This window comes from Gymnogyps californianus, chromosome 5, assembly GCF_018139145.2.
Source record: "Gymnogyps californianus isolate 813 chromosome 5, ASM1813914v2, whole genome shotgun sequence".
NCBI lineage: Eukaryota > Metazoa > Chordata > Aves > Accipitriformes > Cathartidae > Gymnogyps > Gymnogyps californianus.
Window position 1 is genome coordinate 55,782,761 of NC_059475.1, and position 21,855 is coordinate 55,804,615.

Consider the following 21,855-nt stretch of genomic DNA (forward strand, 5'->3'; position numbering starts at 1 on the left):
TTCCTCATGCCACTGCAGCTGATAGCGAGACCAAAGCCTTCAGAGTATAGAAGCAGTCCTCTGTGCCCTTGACTAAAGTTGTGCCCTTGACTAAATGCTGTCGAGTGCCCTTGACTAAAATGCTGTGAACAGCTTCTGGATTAATAATTAACTTTTTTCAATTAAAACCACCAAAGCCACGAAAAAACAAAGCAAGATCATTCAAGAATAAGTATATGCTTTTTAAAAACTATGATTTCAAAACAATTGATATCATCAGAAGTCTCAGGAGGTAAACTGGTATTATTGAGTAAACAGCCAGGTCTATAGATATTCTTAGTTTTTAAATTAAAAGAAAAGGCTAGTCTCTGTAATAGAACTTGCCTTCTGCTCCAGCTAAGATGGATATAAACAGAGTGGCAGAGATCCAAAGATATGTGTGATTGATCATAAATAAAAGCAGTATTAAACCAAGAAAACAACCCATAAACAGTGTATGATGGTTACAAGTATCTGGTAAAAAACCCAATATCGTTAAAATAAATTTCTATTTATTTTTTTGCATTGGCACAACCAACCTGGTCAATATTGAGGCGAAGTGGCATTAGTGAAACACGTAAACAACATTCCTGCGGGGATCTGCCAGACTCTGGACGGACATGTAATGCTTTAACTGTTAACTGAAAAAAGCAACAAAATAAATAAAAGTAGTAACATTCACAATTATAAACTCTCAGAACACTAGCTAGGAAAAACATTTACTGCAAAACCTCTGTACTAATCTGATTTCACTTACCAATTATAGATCTAGTATTGAATAAATAACTTATTATGGATGTTATGAAAAAGAAAGTTAAAGTAAGAAAACCCCAAAAACCAAATTCATGAATCCTTTATAGAACCAGTAAGACTACAGTATATCACAAACTACAACTCTGCATGTGTAGTGAAAAGCCTAATCATACTCATACAAGTAGATGTTTGTTCAAAATCAAAATGTGAAAGCTACCGAAGTAGTCCTGCACATCTATTTTTTTTAAACTGCCAGAATCTCAAAAGCATTAATACCTGACATACTAATATTCAAACTGACTTTTTAATTAGTTTTAATATCCACAAGAAGTCAAGCAAATAACGATCAACAAGTTGTATTATTTCAATGTTCCATGACCTCATGTTCCTTCTTCAGCACGATTAAGAAATATATACAATCCCCACAATGATAGTCCAACCACTATAATTATAATGAATTAACATATTCCATAACTGTACCATGTTTGAATGCGCTTTTCTGGGCATCTCCTTACTGCAGTAGAGATAGAGGAATTTATTCATCTGTGATGTAGCTAAGCGATCTCTAATCTCCAGGTCTTGAACAATAAAAACCTGCCGTGACACTGGCTGCTCCAACAGACTGGATTCACCTTCTGCACCACCTGGAGGGTATACCTCATGCTGGAATTTCACCTTTTAAAAAGGAAAGAAAACCAGCACAATCGGATTCAGTGAAAAACAACCTTTAACAACAGAATACTACTATAAAAAACAAAAAACCCCACACATAAGAACTTCAAAAGCTGTCTAGTATTTTAAATTTACAGGAATAATATTAGGATTTCTGAAAACTATTCAGATTTTTGCGCATCTAGCAGTTGAAATCTTCCAGTTCCTACTTGTATACATGTCCGTATTTTAGGATGCAAATTCGAGCCAAAACAAAGAGTCAGTGTAAGACAAAGAACAACTTTTGCTTTTCATTTTAATATTGACTCTGTTTTTTCCTCTCAGTCCTGACATCTTTCTTATATCATGTTGCAGCCTGTACTGGGCAATCTTGCAATTCTTGAATCCTGCACCTTCTACACTTAGGAAAATAAGGTTTCCTCCCTACCAACAGACTTCTCACGTAGCTTCTTCCAGTCTCTGTTTCCTTTTTCTTTACTCACTTTAGCCCATATAAGTTCTAATCCATTACCTTTCTTAAATTCTAAAGAATTCTGAATTCTCTCCTTTTCTTCATCTGTTGATGTAGTTCTCATTTTCAATCAAAGACCTGTGGTTACCCATAAATCATTCCCTGTCTCAATAACTCCCATAGCACCCTTGCCTGCAATGTAATGAAGCAGAGCACACATAGCAAGCAGAACAGTGGCCTCTACTGGCCAGATACCGAGATGTTAAGAAACACTGTATTTAAGTGTCCTGTACTCAAGATACACTTGAAAACGAACATTTTAAGTGTTGAAGAGAAAAACAGATGTTTATCATAAACACTGCTCAGAAACTTTAAGTTTTGACACTCTTCTTTTCTCCTTAATTTCTTGTTTAAACATTATTATTATTATTAAGCCTTGTACCAAGTTAGGGGTACAAGTTGGGGGGGGGGGGGGGGGGGGGAGACTTTATGCCTCAGTACTAACACCAACTCATTAAATACCTGGAAATTAAGAGAGATTGCTATACTTCTACATATGAAGTTTTCCACGTGGAATATTAAATGCTTCCTTGTTTCCTCTTTTTATTGCAATGTCATAGTTTTTCTAGAAAAGGCTAAAATAAGTATCAAACATTTCTGGCAAGTTTGAAGTGATAATGGGATTAATTTTAAGCTCTAGAAACACACGTAGCATATAAAAGACATTTAGTTTTATGTAGTACCTTTCACGTTTATGGAAATGTTTGAGAAAACCTTATTTTAAAAAGGTTTTGTTATTGATCCATTTAACACGAAATTTGGTTAACTCCTCACCGATATTCTTCACAGCGCCAGAATCAAGCACCTAGTTTCTATGTTAGAGCTAAGCACAGGCTTAAAAACAGTAACATGCTTATTCCTGAAGGTGCTAAATATGTTAGGGGAAATACAGGTATGATATTGTGATATAACTGGATGTTATTTAATATCCAATTATCATCAACTGATACACTGTTTCAACAGATCTACATCCCAGTTATTTTGCTAGAACATTTAATTTCATAATAGGTGTATCAATTCAGAGTAGAACTGAAGACAGAAAAACAGAGTTGTAAAACATGGTTATAATAAACAAAAACTTTAAGAATATTATAATAAATAGCCTTCATCTTTAGAAACATGATTATTCAGCAAGTAACAATACTACGCTAGAAGTACAAATACATTTTTTGTTAAACAAATTCTAAATTCATCACCTTCAAAGTGATTGCTTAGATGTAGATACTAATGGAAGAAATCCCACTGAATTCTAATGGAAAGCTGTTATCAAATGGATATAACATGTAAAGATATTCACACACAGACAGTCATGGCTGAAGCCGTCTCTATCATTCACCTTGCTTAACTGTATTTCCATTAGGAAGTCTGGGTTTCTTCCTCTTCCCCCACATGCTGTACTCCGTCCATGCCTCGTTGGTGTATGAGAAGGAGAACTATGGGGACTTCTGGGGAAATAAAAAAGAAAAATACACTTTCGTAGATCAAACTTAAAGCTATCTCACTGTTAATCTAACACTAAAAGCCTGTATTTTTCACTGGATATAACTTATTAGTATTTTAATGGTTACAAGAGAAAAATACTAGAAAATACCAAAAAAATACTGGAAGTTATGTTACTGTTAACCAAATACTTTCTTTTTATTGTTCAAGTAATGCATACTGAAGCAGAATGCTAGGTGTATGCTTCCCACCAAATTAACATTCATAAAACATTTCCTTAATTTTGGCTGTGATAATATTACTCTTTAGCTTACGTGACATCCTGAAAACCAGACTCCAGCTGCTCCAGCTACCATAGTGATAGTCTCTTATGCTCCTTAAGACCCAACATCTTTAGGACAATTTAACTTCTAATATAACCCTTAAAAGCAAACCCATCCTTCCATCCCCCAAAAAACATCAAAACCAAACTCAGCTTGTCCAGGTTAAGACACAGGAAAAATACATTCTGGTGTGTGGAGCTAAACCAAATAAGAAGATTTTAGATGATCTTTAAGGTCCCTTCCAAACGAAACCATTCTATGACTGATTCCTTGTGAGGAGGGAGTGAAGAAGCAAGCGAGGGAGCCTTGAGATTGAATAGTGAGATTAACCTCAAGTACGTTTAAATGTTCTAATCTACAGAATTACATCAAACACTTACATGAAACTTTTAGCTGGAGATGTTGGTGGTGCAGTGCCAAAATCCCTTCCGCCATAAAGATGCCAAATAAGAGAGATTTCCTTTACAACATAGCGTACCAGAGGAACAGGAAAATGAAGGGGAGCTTTGCTTGTATCTGTTTTTTTTATAGGTTGGCTGAAATGATTTTCCTTTATGATAATTGCATCATCAACCATTATTTTTATTACTGGCTCTTCCTCTTTTTCCTAATTAAAAAAAAAGTATATAGCATTGAGAAGGTGAAATCTGCTTTCTTTATTGAGATGTCTAATTCTTTCCTATGAAAAGAAAAGAAACTATTCTGTACTGTCTTCTAAAGCTTATACAACACAGGCTTGGTTTAGGAATGATTCTTATAAAATAACTTAAAGACAGAAGCACATAAAAATAAACTAGAAGCTGAGAAGTAGTTAAAAAAATTCCTCATCCAAACTGTAAACAAAACAAGAGTTGAAAACAAACAAAAAACCATGGAAGAGCCCAGGCTACCATATTAGCACTTTTGGAAACAAACAAGCTCAAAGATAACTGGGCAAATACAGCTTCTAATCAGGGATCCAGAACTACTTCTGTCTGTTAAGAAGAATACAACCAGAGATACTATGAAAACCATGAACACAAGCTATTTTCAAAGAGTTTGAGTATAGTTTCCTAAATCTTTTAATGCAGTGGACAGACAGTGGTGTAAAGTGACACACAAGCTTTTCTCTGAGGTTTGACAAGGATCTTAGGCCCATAAAAGCATTGAAAGCTTAGACTATGAGAGAAATGAATAAAAGATTAGAAGATGTGCAAAGCTGTTATTTTGATAAATACTATATTTTGCTTAAAACATTTTTTTCTAACTATGTCATTATTGTAAGTCTAAATGGCAATGATAAAACATGACTAAAACGTAGGAAAACTGCCAATATAGTTTAATGTAATATTCAGATCAGAGAACAATTACGGCTGAGATATAGAAAAATCATATGTATTTGAAAATACTTGCATTCATTCCTAACAGTAACAATGCATGAAGTCCTTTCAAACAGAAAGATTATTTTTCTGCTACTCTGCCCACTGATAAAAATATCACTAAGCAATCATAAAAAGCTATGAAGTCTAATTTGTCCAGGTCTTACATAGGCTTTTCTCCAATTCAGCTTATATATGGATATTTTTAGTAATTCTGAAAGCTTCTTACAGCAACAGCAACTTTGGGTGCAAAAAGAATGCAGAAATCATCACTTTCTGCAGGAACATCTCCCATGGCCTCATTTATCAGGTGATGAGTGAATGAAGCATAAGTGGGACTTGGATCTTGTGAGACATTTCCACTTTCGTCTGGAAACAGGAAGAGATCTGAGCAAGATGGCTCCTGAGTTTGAGATCTGTCATCCAAAAATCCTGGGAGTTGAAGGAGGGTGAAGAAAAAAACATGTTTCAGTGGAAAAATCTTCACAAAATATGAAAATATGAACAAAATAACCTAACAGTTAAGTAAAATTTGTTACTTCAATTACATCAAGGGAATTTGCTTATTATTATCTTGAATCAATTCCTACTATAAATAAAATACAATTTTCAAAAATTAACCTACTGTACAACTGAAAGTGATTACAATATAATCATAACTAGTGACTGGTAGAGATGAACCAACAAAATATAGAAAAACTATTTGTAAAAAAACCACAAAAAAACCCCAAACATTTTTGTGTCAAAGTTTCTCATTCTGGTAGTAAGACCACAGCATCAATAACTTTCAGTACTACACTGACCGCTCACCTTCCACCATCAAAAAGAGGACCAGACATCATGGAAATAGTGAAATTCTCTATTTGCAATACAAAATCCTTAGCCAATTTAAACCTGGATTTAACTCTAGTCATGATGCAGAAGCCACAATCCTGCGATTAAATCAATTAACTTGTTCTATCTGCTAATTGAAAGATTTCCTCATAGCTAGAAGTTCTTTCTGTGACTCAGAACTGTACCATCCTCCTGGACTGCCTCCATACACAGAACAGAGGTCTTTGATTCCTCCACACTGCAGTATGCCATATAAACTTACACCCATACTAACTTATACTCCTAGAGAATTTGGGGTCTTGACAGAGTCCCATAACGTCAGATTCCTTCCTTGCTCTTTTCCGTATCTCAGTAATGCGTATTTGACTAGAATCTTAAATTACTTCTGCATTACTATTATTAAAAGCAAGGATCTGTTTGACAGTTTGAAGACTTGAGACCTCAAAGGTACACTCCCATTCTCGTTGCAGCATCTCTACATACACAAAACTTTCAATCCCACTTTCCTTCCAGGAAGGTTGTATTTTATGTGTACTTATGCATCCAGAGGATTCTTACCATTAGACTCTGGCTTCATGGCGGAAGCAGTCTGTTGAGTCTCAATTTCCTCCATTGCATCACTCATCAAATCCCGTAAAATCTGTTGCTCTGATTCAGCAAGGACTGGTCCGTGGGAAGATGGTTGGCTAAAGGTCTCTACCTGTAGGAGAGGAACCATACATAGTTACATCTTAAAGGCAACTGCAATATCGTGCTGAATAAGATTTTGCTAGAATGGCGTGACACTTCTTACAGTTTATCACCTTAACTTTATAAATAATCAAGTGAGCTCAAACTCTGAGCTAGGTGATTCATAAAGTAGGCTGGAACATTATGGTTCAGGGTATTTAGATCAGAGTACTTGGACAGCTCATATGTGTCCTGGAATTTCCTTCTTTAGATAAGAATAAAGTACAATAGGTAAACAGCACAGAATATTTTAAAATATTAAGCAGCAGGAAAAAAAAAAGGCACTATTTTACTGTCAAGTATATTTTAAGTTAGATGCAATCTGTTAATTTCTTTGCAGGAAATCTCATATTCTTTGGAAACAGAATGGGGATATCGAAATTAAAACATATTACCAGGAAGCGTAAAGTTAAGTTGGTATTATTTTGCCATTTTATACCTTCATTTTTGGCTTGCTAACTCCACGTTTAATCTCTGTCTTAGCGGGTGGATGTAAATCACCATAACTTGCAATATATTGTATGAGATTCATTAGTGCAGCACATGAATCAGAGCAGGTACGAATATGGATTACATCACTGGAACAGTGCAGCTCAAAACGTGGTTTAGTCTAGATAGCAACAATAAAAAGATAAGAATACACTTCAAATCAACCTAAGGTTCCATAAAACTAGCATCTAGACACAGTTGTTTTTAAATTAATTTATTTAACTAGTCAAAAAAGACTTAAAAAAAATAGTACACGTAAACTGAAACACCTTCCTGGATTCTAAGTATAATAAAATAATTTTCAAATCACAATCTGTCATGGAGATTTTACATGTTATTTGTGATTAAATGCTTACTCTTTCACCATCAGAATCAGATTTTACTGCTGTAATGGTTAGTTCCAGCAGTCCCATATCCATAACACGAACATAATCTGAAAGACAATGAGTAATTAAAAAAAAAAGATTAAGACTTAATAACAAACATCTTCCTTACTATGTATTTTTGGTTATCAAAGCATTAGAAATAGCATGAGCATAAAAAGGGATCTTTTTTATCAAAACCTTCTTTATCTCTGCATTTCCTTCTTTTATGAGGATTACTCTCAGAGTTCAAGTTTCAGCTACTCAAATCAAGAACTCAAATCTTTTCAATCCGATATATCACTCCCACTGCCACCATCTGTGTGCAGGGTAATCTTTTAAGATATTTATCCTCATCCCATCTGTGTGAGTTAGAGAAACAGAGGCACACAGAAGTTGGGTGACTAAGCATCCTAGCAGGTTTTTAGCTGAAGTGAGAGAGAAGACGTTTTCACATTGTACTAATCTTTCAGTACCAAGAATAACTTATTTCCCCTCATTCTTGTTTAAAGAAAACAGGCATATCTTTGCTCTGTCCTTCACTAGAGATCTCTTACCTAAGCTAAATACACACATTTGTGGGCACAGGGTTTCATTATTTCTCCAATTCATTTGTTAAATATTGATTCAAGTTCCTCAGTCCTTAAAGGCTGTTACTATATGAATGAGAGCAAACCAGTTGGTATCATTCTTTTCAGAACCTAGAACTCTGGGCCATATAACACCTTTCAAGTTCAACTATTTAGAATATATATCTCATAAAATGTGATCTCTCTTCTATGAAGATTTCTTTCTGTGCCAACTCCAGATTTTTAAAAATACGCTTTTTTCAAATACCCATTATGGAAGTGTAACAAGAAAATGAAGGACTTGCAAGTTGCTGTTCTCTGACATACCTCTGCATCCACAAATGCAAACTAGAGCACTCAGATTTTCATCAACACTGTATTATTCACTCATATTCAACTTGCTGCTCCTTATCTCCTCATACCTCTTCTTCAATAACCTTTATACATGCTGAATATGTCTGTAATTTTGTTTCTTTAGGCTCTGCAATTCATTAGTCACATCTAAGACATCCTTACCTCTATGGAGGTTCACCATAACAGTATTGCACTTGTCGGACAGATGTAAAGCAGCTTCATCTAAAATTATCCTAAAAGATAAAAAAAAAAGATTAAATAAACATGCTAGAGAAATGCTGTGCAATTCACCAGACAAAAGAAATTAGTATAGAAAAAACATTTAAAACCAAATACATCTAGCATATCTTAAATCCAAACTCTTCACTTTAACCTTTCTTAATTTCCAAATCCATTGGTAATTAACCACTGCAAGATATTTTTTGCCAACGCTAATTATATTTTATTTGCATTTCAATTTATATATTTGATCCTTTCTAGAATAAAAAGTAATGCTTTTGGCATACAGAATTAACACTTCTTATTTCCTTTTCTGCCTTTTTTTCTTTTTAATGAAGTAACAGACACATTTGTTTCAAAGGTCATTTGTAAGCTTTTATCAATAGAAACAAGCAACTTGGCAGATGTTTCACATCAGAACAGGTATAACACAATGAATATTCAACTAAAGTTGCAAGAAAAATTATTAAAAAGTTACCGAGATGTTCAGTAATCACTAAATATTTCCTTAATTAATATACTGTCTCCAAATAACAAATCTTTAAGAAATCTTAAGGTGCTACTAATTAACAAAATAGACACAATTTCATTTCAGGACAACTTTCAACCGTATCAAAAATTGCAAAATTGCTAGTTGTTAAAGAAAGCAAGCCAACCAAAAAAAAAAAGTTTAACCTAATAAAACAGAAGGATTACACATGAGCAAAGTATATTTCAAAAGATGCAAACCAGTGTGATCATTTACACAACACGAATGCTTCCTAGGTCAAAAAAGCAGACAGGCATTATAAGCTTTACAGGAGCTTCCATGTTTCACAATCACTTAAGTTATACCTGAGAGTAGAAGAGGATTTATCTACTGCAACACTGCTGGAAATGCTGAAAGTTTCAACAGTAAGTAGAGATCTGACTGGCAAAAACAAGGGCCTAACAACAAATAGGAAAAAAAAAAAATTAATACTCTGTACCTACTTAGAAGTTCAATCAAAGTCTTATAGATTACCTAACTAGATCTTCCCAGGCAAGCGCTTATCCTACTTTAAATTGCTTACAGTTTAAGGGATTTCTGTTAAGTACTTTTTCCAAACAAGCCTAAATAAATATTCTTTACAATATGCAAACTCGAACGTTCCTAAAGAATAAATATATAGCTGCAGTGCCACCAAGTGACATAGAGTTGCATTTTACTTACCTGTAATCAAGAGCACAACTCCACAGATGTACGTGAAAAGTTGTAATTGTAGCTGGAGGATTATATCCCAGAACAGGCTCATCAGAAATATTCAAAAAATATAAAATCTAAAGATCACAAACAAATTATTATAATACTTCAATATCTGTTAAATTAATAAACAATTACGCATTAGAAAAGAGAAAATCTGTAACAGGTATGACAATAAAATGTTTGATTAGTAGAAGGAAAAGGGAGTGAACAATCTCAGATATTTAAAGGTGCTTACCAAGGACCTGAATACAGAAAAGCATGGAATGTAAACAGGGCAAAAAATACAACATTCAAACTGCAGCCTCAAAGGTATGGAAAAGACCAATCCACAGACACCTAAGTGGCTCCTTGTACAACACCTCACAGTCCATTTTTAAAGCATTTCCCAAATACAGTCTCATTCATCTTTCTTTGCAGTTATTGTAGTGTTAGTATTTTCTTTGTTGTCTTTATCTGAAAAGCCAACTTTTCTTGTAATAACGTATATTGTTAAAGTTATCTTCAAGTTATCTTTCTTTTTCTTTGGGTGGGGCAGGAAATACGCTCAGAATCAGAAAAATGTGCACATGCATTGTATATACTGCTTTTTCATGTGTTACTGCATAAAATAAACTCCTATCCTCCTCTTTAAGATCTGTCATAGTTCTCTCTCAAATCTGTTACACTATAGAAGTTGTTCTTAAATTATTCCAAGCCTTTGGCATACCAACACTGCTAGCCTTTTGATCATTTCCTCTACCTACCTCTTTGGCCAATTTTTTATTTCCCTCCTCCGTCTCCAAAAAAGATTCCCAAGTGCATTACAGGCAACGTTAACTGAGCAAAAATTCACAGAGCAAATAAGCAACACAGTGTAAAGCAGGCTATATGAACCCATAGGAATACCATGCTGAGAAGAAAGTAATGACACAGCAGAGTCCAAAGCACTAAGTTCAGCTCCATGCAGTTATGCAATAAAAATGCATGTAAAAATAAGCATACCATACATACCGGAGGATAAGCAGGATAAGCTTGAATGTGAGGGTTTACTATCTGTAATCCAGTATGGTGCAAGTACAAGCAAGTACATGCAACTATACTGCTACTGTGATAATGGCATGTCCTAGCTCATGCATGTTTACACACAGCTTCCAAATCAAGGGTCTCTAGCCCTGTCTGCTATACCATACCTCTGCATCCACACATATCAGTACAACCCTTCTAATTCAGAAGTTTGCATTACAAGCGTTTATGTAAACTGCTGCTTACTACTTCCCCAAAGTCGTCTTCTCCATTACTGCTATTCAAACAATGTAAAACAGGAAAAACACATGGGAGAAACAGGACTTGAGGAATGAAGTGAGCAGAAGGGAAAAATACAGAAATGCTTTCAATGCTGCAAGTAGTGCGTTTGTTTGTTTTGAGGGTGGTTTTTTATGTCAAGGATTATCTAAGTACTTGGATAGTGTTGGACTACTGAGATTTTCCATCTGAACTTAAAAAACGAAACCAAACAACACAAACCAAACCAAACAACACAAACCAAACCAAACAACACAAACCAAACCAAACAACACAAACCAAACCAAACAACACAAACCAAACCAAACAACACAAACCAAACCAAACAACACAACAAAAGACCCCCAAAAACCCCAGAACCTCCCTGACATGTTGTGGACAGAGATTTAGGATGATGAGAGGAACTGTAGCAAATGAATACACCAGTAAGAATTTATGAGCAAGACTACAGTCTGTCAATGGTCTCAAAGAGAGACAAGAAACTAAGCAAAGAATAACGCTTTCAAGAGCAAAGTAAGATAATAAGACACAGCCTAACACAAAGATTCTCCATCGAGGTTTAGTTTGACACTTAAAGCAGATGTTAAAGCAACGAGCCTGAAACTGAAGATGTAGTCGAGAAAACTGTAGCAACCTGACCTGTTCATGCCAGCTTAAACCTGAAGGCAGTACTCTGTGCTGAAGTGTGGCTCCTCTTAGTCCAACAGCAACTAGAAATTCCTGCACAAGAAAGTTGCACGAGTTAGTTTACATGAAATACATGTAACTATTTGACATGTAGATTATGAAACACAGCCATCCTTCTGCTCCTGGAATCTCCAAGTGTCTAGAAATAAAGGAAGGATTGGGCCAGGATTAAACATTCAAAAAACCTTGCTTCCTAATACAGAAACCCTGGCTAATACAGTCTAATACTTTTTGCAACAGGATAGTTTAGAAATTACAATTTTGTGGTGGTGATAGGAAGGCAAGCTACCTGTTAATCCATTCTGCGATACACCAGGAATTACCAGGAGTACCAACTCAATGTAGTTCGTTCTTATGCTGTTCAAATCTGAGTCAATTGAGCCCCATGACATTGTGCTGGTCTGCAGATTCCTTCTTCTCTAGATAACTACCAACCTGTTTGTCACCACTATGCCAGCTAAGAGGTCATCTTTTAGCCATGCTAACAACTGCTACTGTCAGAGCCAGACACACCACTCATTTACCAGTGCCACTCCAAATAGGTAAGCAAAGACTGCCTATTAGATGACACTGCTAGTAAACTAAGCAGAAAGCTTTTAACTCTATGTTTGTTCTTGCCTGGTGTGGCACCAGATTAAAATTCAACAAAAGAAAAACAAGAAAAAGGTCAACTGGCCAAGAAATACATTCAGTAAAGAAATATTGTGTGATCAGCAAAGTGAAGCATTGGAAGAATTAGTAAATTATGCTGATACTTAAATTTTACAATCCACCCAAAAGATTCTAACAGAAAATAATAGTTTGAGGATGAATGGCTCAGAATTATAGGGTTTCTTCACCTATAACCCTTGTAACCCCACATCTAGATGCTTCCATATAAACCGAGACAATTCAAATAATTTATAAAAGCACAAATTTAAAAACACAAACCTTTGTATTGCTCTCTATTTTATCTGATTGGATTTTGACTGCAACGGTCAGCATACTTGGACAATCTACTCCTACACCATCTGAAGTAGTCCTACTAAGACCATCTTCTTCAGAAAAACAAATAGTAGGTTCTAACCAATGGGGACGTATTGTGCTGGGCAGTCGTACTTCAGCGGAAGGGATGACCCCATCTACCATACCTGCAAAGAGATTTTAGAATGAGTTACCTCGTCTTCAAACCTGTTACTGATGAAGAGTTAAGGAAAATCCTTTTTATGCTTAATGCTTTTAAAATTGTTTTAATTACCAAAGTTAGTCATGCACATTGACAACCAAAAATTGTGAAGGGGAGGTTACAGCTGATCCAATATTTAAAACCATGGTTCTAGCTAAAATATTCAAATGTGAATATAGGGTTTATATTTTTATTTGCCCAACAAAATGGCAAAGTTGAAATAAAGGACAGAAATCTCCTATGGGTTACATGGAGAGATAGGAATATGTGTCTCCCTTTCATTTTATGAGATGGTGCCAAGTTAACCTCTAAACACACAATAATTAAGCCTTGCACTGAAAATCCATTAACTTCTCTACCACTGATTCAGAGACATTTGAGGGGAAAACCTTAAAAGGCTTAACTACATGAGGGTTACCAGCCATACAAACTACATAGTCAACTTAAAATTCTTCACCTGCTGACTACAATTAGCTACCCAGGAAAGATACAGCAGCCACTGGTAACCTGTACCTTTTAAAATTAAATAACCAATACCACGTAGGAAGTGTGTACTCTCATAATAAAGAACAGACTGTACAGGGTATTTGCCAGAGGACCACAATAACATTAAAAGACCAGCAGTTGCCAAGGAAAGTTTGGGCTAAACTGTAACTAAGTAAATACAGTTATCATGAAGTTGTATTACTGTAGCATTTAGGAGGATTAATCTATTGTGCCAAATGATACACTATCAAAGGAAAAAAAAAAAGAAGACAGCATTTCTCCTGAAAAATTTCAAGCTTATCTCATTTCAAATTTAGTCCCAAAGCCACCTCAATCCCACCCCTACCTTGATGATATAAATTGAGGCTGCTAGAATGGAGACAAACATAGTGTCTGTCTTCAAAGCCTTCATATTTAGTCACACTGAAAAGTGAACCACTGTTGAACTCAAACCAGAATTCGCCATATTTTCCTTCCAGTGTATTTCCATTATCCTGCTGAAGGAAGAATAGAAATATTTATAGATAAAATGATTGCTTGCTGAGTTTGCTGCAGTTACACAGTCTAAACTAACATAACACTTGCTACCAATACATATTTTCCTGCTTGCATTTAGTTATTGTCCTATAAAGCAAACAGAATTGCTAAAATATTGTGTTGCATTATTGTCTAGTTGCAGTACAATAGTATAAAGATTACAGAATTACTGTTATAAACACTTGTTCCTTCCAAAAACAGTATGTACAGCATGAAGGGGATCCCACGGTCAAAACAACAGAACTTTTTCCAGCCCCAGTGTCTCACCTTTACGTCTGTGAATATTGACACTAGTCCATGTGTCACGTTTAGCAGAACAGACAGAAAGCTTTGCGAGTTCTTATTCTGAGAGTCAAGCTTTTTCCTTCTGCGTGAACGATAGTTTGGATCAACAGTGGAATAATACTGTAGTGTTTCTTCCTCAGATCCACTCTCGTCATCTAATACATAAAATGAAAAACAACTAACTATCTAGCTAGTACACATATGCCAATAACTCATTGCTTTTCCATCAGTAATGCGATTCAATTTCACACGTATTTTACTTAATTAAACAGTAATCTACGTTTTTTCTTCTTGGTTTAAGTAAATCCTTTCTTATAAGTTTACAAATTCTTTCCACTATCATCCTAATCACTTCAGCCAATTATGCTTTTGAATTACTATAGTTCTAGATGATTTATTAAGTGTATTACCATAATGAACTGCAGATTTAAATTGACTAAAGCTGTCTTTACTGAAAGTGTTGATGAGCTGGCTAGCCACAGATAGTCCAACACCGTAAGAAAGGTTTTCAAATGTTTCTACAGGAGATGGAGCTGTGGGTTCCCACAACAATAAATCATTGCTGATCCTAGGAAGAAATACATTATCATTATACAAAATATATGACTATATTCCCACTTAATGTAAGGTCAGTCAAGCAATATTTCTTTTGCAGACTTCACAGAACAGATTTCAGGTTTCATAAACAAGGAAGAGGAAAAAGTTCAAGAGCACAAGAAAGAATAATGTATTCATGAGTAAAAGCAATAAATAATGAAAGTAACTTTTTTCCCTGTCATTATGGTACGCATATGTGAAAGTCTAACATTTGATAGTGACACAAAAGTCTCTATTAGTAGGTGTATATTAGCTTAGTAGGTTGGAGGGGGGGGTGACAAAACCCTATTTTGATCACATCAATTTTCAAGCAAAGTTGCAGGAAACGTTAGTTCTTTTGATTTCAAGTGAGTCTGTGTCTGTCAAGGTAAAGATATATGTGACATTCAGTACAGAAGTAGACCAACAGAATATTCAATGAAAGGTTTAGCTTTGCCACTTTGGAAGTGAAAAAATGCTTTGGAAGTAAAGTAATGCCTATCAGAGGCAAAAATAGATCAGCACCTCTCTATGTAGCTACTGTGTAGCATAATACCTATTTTTTAATTGGTTTAATCTAGTTGTATTTCTTTGTTTTTCAGACAGAAAACTAACAGAAATAAATGCTGAACACCTATCTGTAAGTTGGGTTCACTTTCTCTACATTTTCATAAGCCTTTGTAAGGCTTAAACTAGGTTGTTCAGGTTTTTCCCCCGTCTGCCTTGTAGACTCTTAATTTTTAGATGGAGAATCACTGAATAGAAAGGAAGGAATAAAATTGAATGCAACAGATTTTGAAGTACAATGATCTATTTATAAAGGAGAATTCAGAAAGATTAGAGCAAAATTAAACATTGCAAAGAGAGATCTTAACAAAGTATTCACTGAAAGCAAAAGACTATTTAACCTTACCCTTTGCTCACAAAATCTGCCAAAAACTTTTTAGCAGCTGGCTGCTATGGCACCAATCAGATATATGACACAGTGGCATCTCTGATGTCAACTTGGAAGAATATTTACATAGCATTTTATGGTTTTAGAAAACTATACAAATGAATTCCTGCTATAGCTGCTCATTCAATTGCTTTTATCAACAATGAATACAGAGCTAAAAGTACAGGTCATGATAACCAAGCAAAACAATTATCATACTTGCCTATTGTAAAGTTTTTCATAAAAGCTTTTGTTTGGTAACGTTAAGTGAATGTTTGGTAACATGAGTTCCAGTACATAATGAGAATTGCTAATTGTTTTATCCTGAAACTCAGTCATTTCAACTACATCGCCTGGCATCACCATCTGAAAGAAAAAAGGAAAAAAAACTCTCAAGTAAAAAAAACAAAACTGGAAGCCAGAAGATGCATATAAAGTAGTGAGAATATATTAATTTTGTCTACCATAAGCACAAAGCAATAACAAAATTTTATAGTACCTCTTCATTTTCAAACATGACCCTACGAGAAGAAAAAGGAGAAGGCTCTGGTCGTCTAATATCACAGACATCCTTCAAAGAATGAGACCCTCCTTCTTCTTCCTCTTGAAAGTTATTATCACCTTCTTCCTCCTCAGCTGCTATCCTTTCCAGAATAGAGTGCACAGCCAGAGGGTTTATTTTCAATACAATCCTGACATTGGAGAAGTTATGCAGAATAAGCCATTAGAGACGCTGAGAATTTTTATACTGATGCACAGTCACATGTCCCCTAGCTCTACTAGCTAGCCATTAAATATACATAGATTAAATAGCTCAAAGACCAGGGATTTTTTTATTAGACAATAATGTATTTTATTAGACAAAGTAATACTATTAAGAAAAAAACACCAAACTTATAGGCACAAAGGGACACGGAAAAAGAACGATCAGGCTTTTTTCAACTCCATCAGGTGACCATTAGGTTACCTAAGAAAAACCTAGCACTCTCCCAAAATAATGCTTGTATCAGTAGACCATCAATAGCTATTAAAAAATGCTCTGCTACATGATGTAGTGTATTACATATACAAACTGTTACAGAAAAATTTATTTGTACCTTTATAAAAGAAAACCATGCTGAAAAAATGTCCATACAAACATGCTGTCAGAAAGCCGCTAAATTTTGTGGCAAAAAACGTTATGTGGCAAATTCTGCGGCAAATCTAAAATTGCCTCTTTAAACATTTTATTACATGCTACAGCTGTTAGGTCCTTCTGATCAGTAACTCTGAAGTACTGTATTGCCTTACATGTGATACAAGCTGCAATAATTCAGTCACAATATAATTATCCTTACTGTTGTTACAGCTTTATACCAGCCTATATTAATATTTTGAGGTGGTTTTTTTTTTGTTTGGTATTCAGTCTTGAATGTAAAAGTAGGAGAAAAGGTAAAGTGACAAAAAAACCAAAAACGGGATAAAGTGTCAAGTCTCTAATCATTCACCTGACTTCCACTGAAATTTACTCAAGTCTACGCAGAAAACATTATACATCAAAACCATCTTGCATTATTATAAATGTAGAAGTTTTGGGTTTTTTTTTATAAATTCTTGGGTTCTTTTCAATAGCTACATGTTCTTTCTTTGCAAATTATTTTAAAGCATTTACCACACAGGCAGTCTGCATTAAAATTAGAAAAATAACAGTGCTTCATAAAAATCCAAACAACCCGCATTAAAAAAATAAAACATTATTTTACCGAGGCCAGTCAAAATTGTCTGATGATGATGTTATATCTCCATCTATGCCACCAGACACTTGAAAAAATTTTATTGGTGCTTCTGCATTATCTTCTTCAAATGAACCTGAATAGAAGATTTTTAAAAAATTAACACAAGAATGATAACTGCTAACTTCAAGTTGCCCACTCCTCAGGTTGGAGTCCAACGGGCTAACTTGTCAATGCTATTACTAAGGTACTTATGCAAATTTTGTCATCTTTTCCTCCAAAAATTAAGTATCAATTTTTAGAAACAAAAATTATTTCACATTATCTTCTAGCTAGCAGCAGTTAGAAAACCAGATGCTTCTAATGCATAGATATCTGCATTTACATTTATAGCATCACTACATTATGTCACATCCTTGAAAAGTGCACAGAATGACAAATCAGCAGAGAAGGTTGCAAACATAAACCAGTCTCACAGATTTATTACTTTGAAAGATATTAGAGGCATAAAAGTATTAAAGTTTTCTCAATGACAGTTATTTAGGACATCATTCACTTCATTTCCAGACTAGACTTGAGACTCCTAATTTGCAGAGCTGTGGTATCCCCCTACAAATCTACAAAACTTACCCTAACACCATGATAGAGATCCCAGAGATACCCTAAATTGAAACAAACTGGTATAACAATGTAGCAGAAAATAACAGAAATACTGTTATTCTTACCAGTTAGCTCTTTAAAAGTAAGTTCTAATTTAACTTGTTCTGGAGTTGACCCTCCTATAAACTCAGTTTTAAATTCCATATCTGTAAATTCAAGATGAAGAATCTCCTTCTGAAGTGATTTCTTAAACCATGGTCCTCTTTCCTGATCTGACCGTAGGTCAGGTATTGGGAAGCGAACAGAGAGATTTAATGCTGGGGCAGTGACTTGAACTGAAACTCTACAGTTGGCAGGAGTATGTGAATCATCCAGAAAAACTTCAGTAAATGCTTTATGCTAAAAAACAAAGTAAAAGGAAAAAACACCTAAATTAGAGTAAATAGCACTAAAAATGACTATGGAGAAAGCTTTTGATGATGTAATATCTAAAAATGAAAAAGACTAATTTTTCATATATCACACAACACACACATATTAGGACCAATTATTATTACTCTTAGGATATTCTTCTGTTATTAGTGTTAACATTCTACTTAGTTACAAGTCAAGTATTTGCAGAGGTTAGCAGTCTTTCAAAAAATGGCTATCTTCGTATTTTTTTCTCTTAAATTGGAGAGCAAGACTACCAAACAATACTCAGCTGCAGTTAGGAAATATCATGTCTCACAGATTTTTTTTTTTTTTTAAATGCTATTGTTGAGAAGCCTTGAACTACTATCACGCATATTTGCCCCTTTCAGTAAGTCATGGCTTCCAGCTCCTGTCACTGATGTGTCATTCAAAACCTCCCTGAGCGTAGCTCATTGCTGACCACCATTGAAAAGAATCAAACTTTCAAGACATAACCCTATTGATAGAAATTATTGATGTTTTACAAATTTTTTTTACGTGAGGATTCTCTTAAATAAGTTTTGAAGACTAATTTTTCTGTAATCAATCAATGCAGCAATAAAATTACATGAAGGTATTTGTTGCTGTGTAGAATCAGTTAATTGCATTAATCCTTCCTCGTGCATTTCAAGGAAAGCCTTCAAGTTTAGTGTTATTGTGCTAAATATACTAACACTTAAATCCTACTGACAACCTGAACCAAGACAAAGAAGCTCCAACTTCTGTTGGTCCTCGATCACCAGAACGCAATGCATGTTGTCCTGGTTTCAGCTGGGAGAGAGTTAACTTTCTTTTTAGTAGCTAGTACAGTGCTGTGTTTTGGATTTAGTGTGAGAATAATGTTGATAACACGCTGATGTTTTAGTTGTTGCTAAGTAGCACTTATCTTAAGCCAAGGACTTTTCAGTTTCCCATGCTCTGCCAGCAAGCAGGTGTGCAAGAAGCTGGGAGGGAGCACAGCCAGGGCAGCTGACCCAAACTAGCCAAAGGGATATTCCATACCACAGAATGTCATGCCCAGTATATAAACTGGGGGGAGTTGGCCGGGAGGTGCGGATTGCGGCTCAGGAACTAACTGGGCTTCGGTCAGTGGGTGGTGAGCAATTGCATTGTGCGTCACTGGTTTCCCCCCCCCCCTTCCTTTTTTTATTATATTCCTTTTCATTACTATTATTATATTTCATTATTACTATTGTTAGTATTATATTTTACTTTAGTTATTAAACTGTTCTTATCTCAACCCACGAGTTTGGTTTTTTTTTTTTTTTTTTTTTTCCTTTCCTCCTCCTCACCCCACTGGGAGGGGGAAGGGGGAAGCGGCTGCGTGGTGCTTAGTTGCTGACTGGGGTTAAACCATGACACGTGTTCTCCGTCCTTTCTACTACCTACCCCAAAAGCGGGTAAGGCACAGCAGAGGCAACTGGGCTGACTGTGACACCTAAGGATTTCAATATAGAAGTGGAACTGTCAGCAACAGTTTATATCAGCTGCTGGAGAGCATGATGGGACAGATTAGGGATGAGAAGTCAGTCAAGATTCCTCTTTTTTGCCCAGTTCCGCTTGCTTCAAGAAGCTGAGAACTTATGCAGTTTGTGAAGCAGCTACCATTGTATTTAGGTCTGTTATCAAGCATGCTGATCTGAACATCAAAAACAAAACAAAAAACCCAACCACCACAAATCAATCAGAATTAGCAATCTCAGGCTTAGTGCCATCTTGCCTTCCTCCTGCAAAAAATCAGCAAGTTTACTAATCAATTTCACTTTTAACTTACCAGATTTATGTGCTTGTTGTAAGAAGCATACATGTGAGATGCCATCATCTCCACTGTAGTTAGTTTCTGTGGTTGAAGTAAGGAATTTAATCTGTCTACAATACTAATATCCAGCTCACAAAACACTGGACTTAACTTTATTTGTAACTCTGCTTTCTGTGGAACAGAACTGAGTCTCCCTTGACTACCCTGAAAAGAAAGAGAAAAAGCACTAAAATCCTTAAAAACCGTATAGTGAAAAACGTTACAATAACTGAGAGTTAAGGACACTCTGTTTTACAAGAAAGATACCTTTCTGTTAAAATGAACAAAATTAGACAAAGGCTATTATACAGAAACTTGGTGTTTTTAATCTCCCACCTTACCTGAGGTCCTCTATTATCTGAATGCTTATAATGAAGCTGAAGGCATGGCATAGCATGAGAATCATTTCCTTCTTCAGAATGAAATGTCAGCAGCTTTAGAATAAAATAGAGTTAAAAATACTTAATAGATAAGGAGGAAAGAGTTGCCACAGGAAAAGATATTTATGGCATTTTACCTAAAACAGACAGTAGGTAACCCTACGTTCAAGTCCGCGAACAGAGCCCCAACCCAACCGCTTACTCAATTCACTTATTCAGCCACTTTATTGGATGTCTCTGACCACTAAAAGAGCTGGAAGAATAATCATCACCCAAAGAAACCTTTGTATTGCTCAACTCCATTGGTTAGGTTTTGGAAAACATTTACTCTAATTCCCAAACTGTGTTAAGCATACTTAAAAGAGAAGTAAACTAGCGAAGTTTGGGTACTTAACGCTATTCATGTCAGGTATGACAGCAGTCTGGTTCACTATTTGAGCTTGTAATTAAAATACAAGTTGCATCTTAAAACCATAGCATATTAAAAAAAAAATTTAAAAAAATTAAAAAATTTAAAATTACAATCGTTTTTAAAATCTAGCATTCTCAGTTATACAATTAACATTTCTTTTCTATGGAACTCCCTGTATTTTTTACATACCTCTGTATAGTGAGGCTGAATGGAATGAGAGTCAGTAGAAAAAAGGCATTCCAGGAACTCCATATCCCCAATGGATAAATCAGTACTAAAACTTCGAGAGGCAGTCCTTTGTCTTTGTTCATAAGACACTTTGATGCCAGCACCTATAAATCTGAATTATGAAAATTATGAATTATGAAAAGTAGCATAAAACAATAAAAATTATGAAAAGTCAAGATTTAAATATGTAAAGAAGAATCACTACAGTCCTTTCAAAAATCATTGAAACCGCCACAATTTCTTCAAAAATAAGAAAAAATTCTAACAGATTATAGCTTGAGCAACAAAGACAGTGGAGCTCACTTATGTTACACATTCAACAATGGTCAGTGTAGAGAATTTGTAAAAACGCTTTAGACATCTAACCTAAGGTGTAATTCACATAAAGCTAAGAATCTAACATCCTTACATAGACAATGTAAAAGTCAAATGCCTCAGGAAATCTAAATTACATGCATAAGGTAA

General features: G+C 35.1%; 1 protein-coding gene across 2 annotated transcripts in view; it reads right to left on the minus strand.

Annotated features, from left to right (window-relative positions):
• The window catches only part of ATG2B (autophagy related 2B), a 46,586-nt gene that overhangs the window by 8,233 nt on the left and 16,498 nt on the right, over positions 1-21,855 (minus strand). Inside the window, exons 12-34 of one of the 2 annotated variants that reach the window (XM_050898489.1) lie at positions 21,352-21,502; positions 20,712-20,804; positions 20,347-20,535; positions 18,245-18,518; positions 17,550-17,655; positions 16,307-16,499; positions 16,031-16,173; positions 14,708-14,865; positions 14,280-14,452; positions 13,822-13,972; positions 12,755-12,954; positions 11,777-11,857; positions 9,824-9,930; positions 9,466-9,558; positions 8,575-8,645; positions 7,484-7,560; positions 7,078-7,248; positions 6,468-6,609; positions 5,305-5,507; positions 4,098-4,324; positions 3,291-3,399; positions 1,252-1,446; positions 558-659 (exon numbers count right to left, since the gene is read on the minus strand). In XM_050898489.1, coding sequence (XP_050754446.1) covers positions 558-659; positions 1,252-1,446; positions 3,291-3,399; positions 4,098-4,324; positions 5,305-5,507; positions 6,468-6,609; positions 7,078-7,248; positions 7,484-7,560; positions 8,575-8,645; positions 9,466-9,558; positions 9,824-9,930; positions 11,777-11,857; positions 12,755-12,954; positions 13,822-13,972; positions 14,280-14,452; positions 14,708-14,865; positions 16,031-16,173; positions 16,307-16,499; positions 17,550-17,655; positions 18,245-18,518; positions 20,347-20,535; positions 20,712-20,804; positions 21,352-21,502 — 3,409 coding nt within the window. The remainder of the gene's footprint in view (positions 1-557; positions 660-1,251; positions 1,447-3,290; positions 3,400-4,097; positions 4,325-5,304; positions 5,508-6,467; positions 6,610-7,077; positions 7,249-7,483; positions 7,561-8,574; positions 8,646-9,465; positions 9,559-9,823; positions 9,931-11,776; positions 11,858-12,754; positions 12,955-13,821; positions 13,973-14,279; positions 14,453-14,707; positions 14,866-16,030; positions 16,174-16,306; positions 16,500-17,549; positions 17,656-18,244; positions 18,519-20,346; positions 20,536-20,711; positions 20,805-21,351; positions 21,503-21,855) is intronic. The other variant, XM_050898490.1, reaches the window with a different exon arrangement.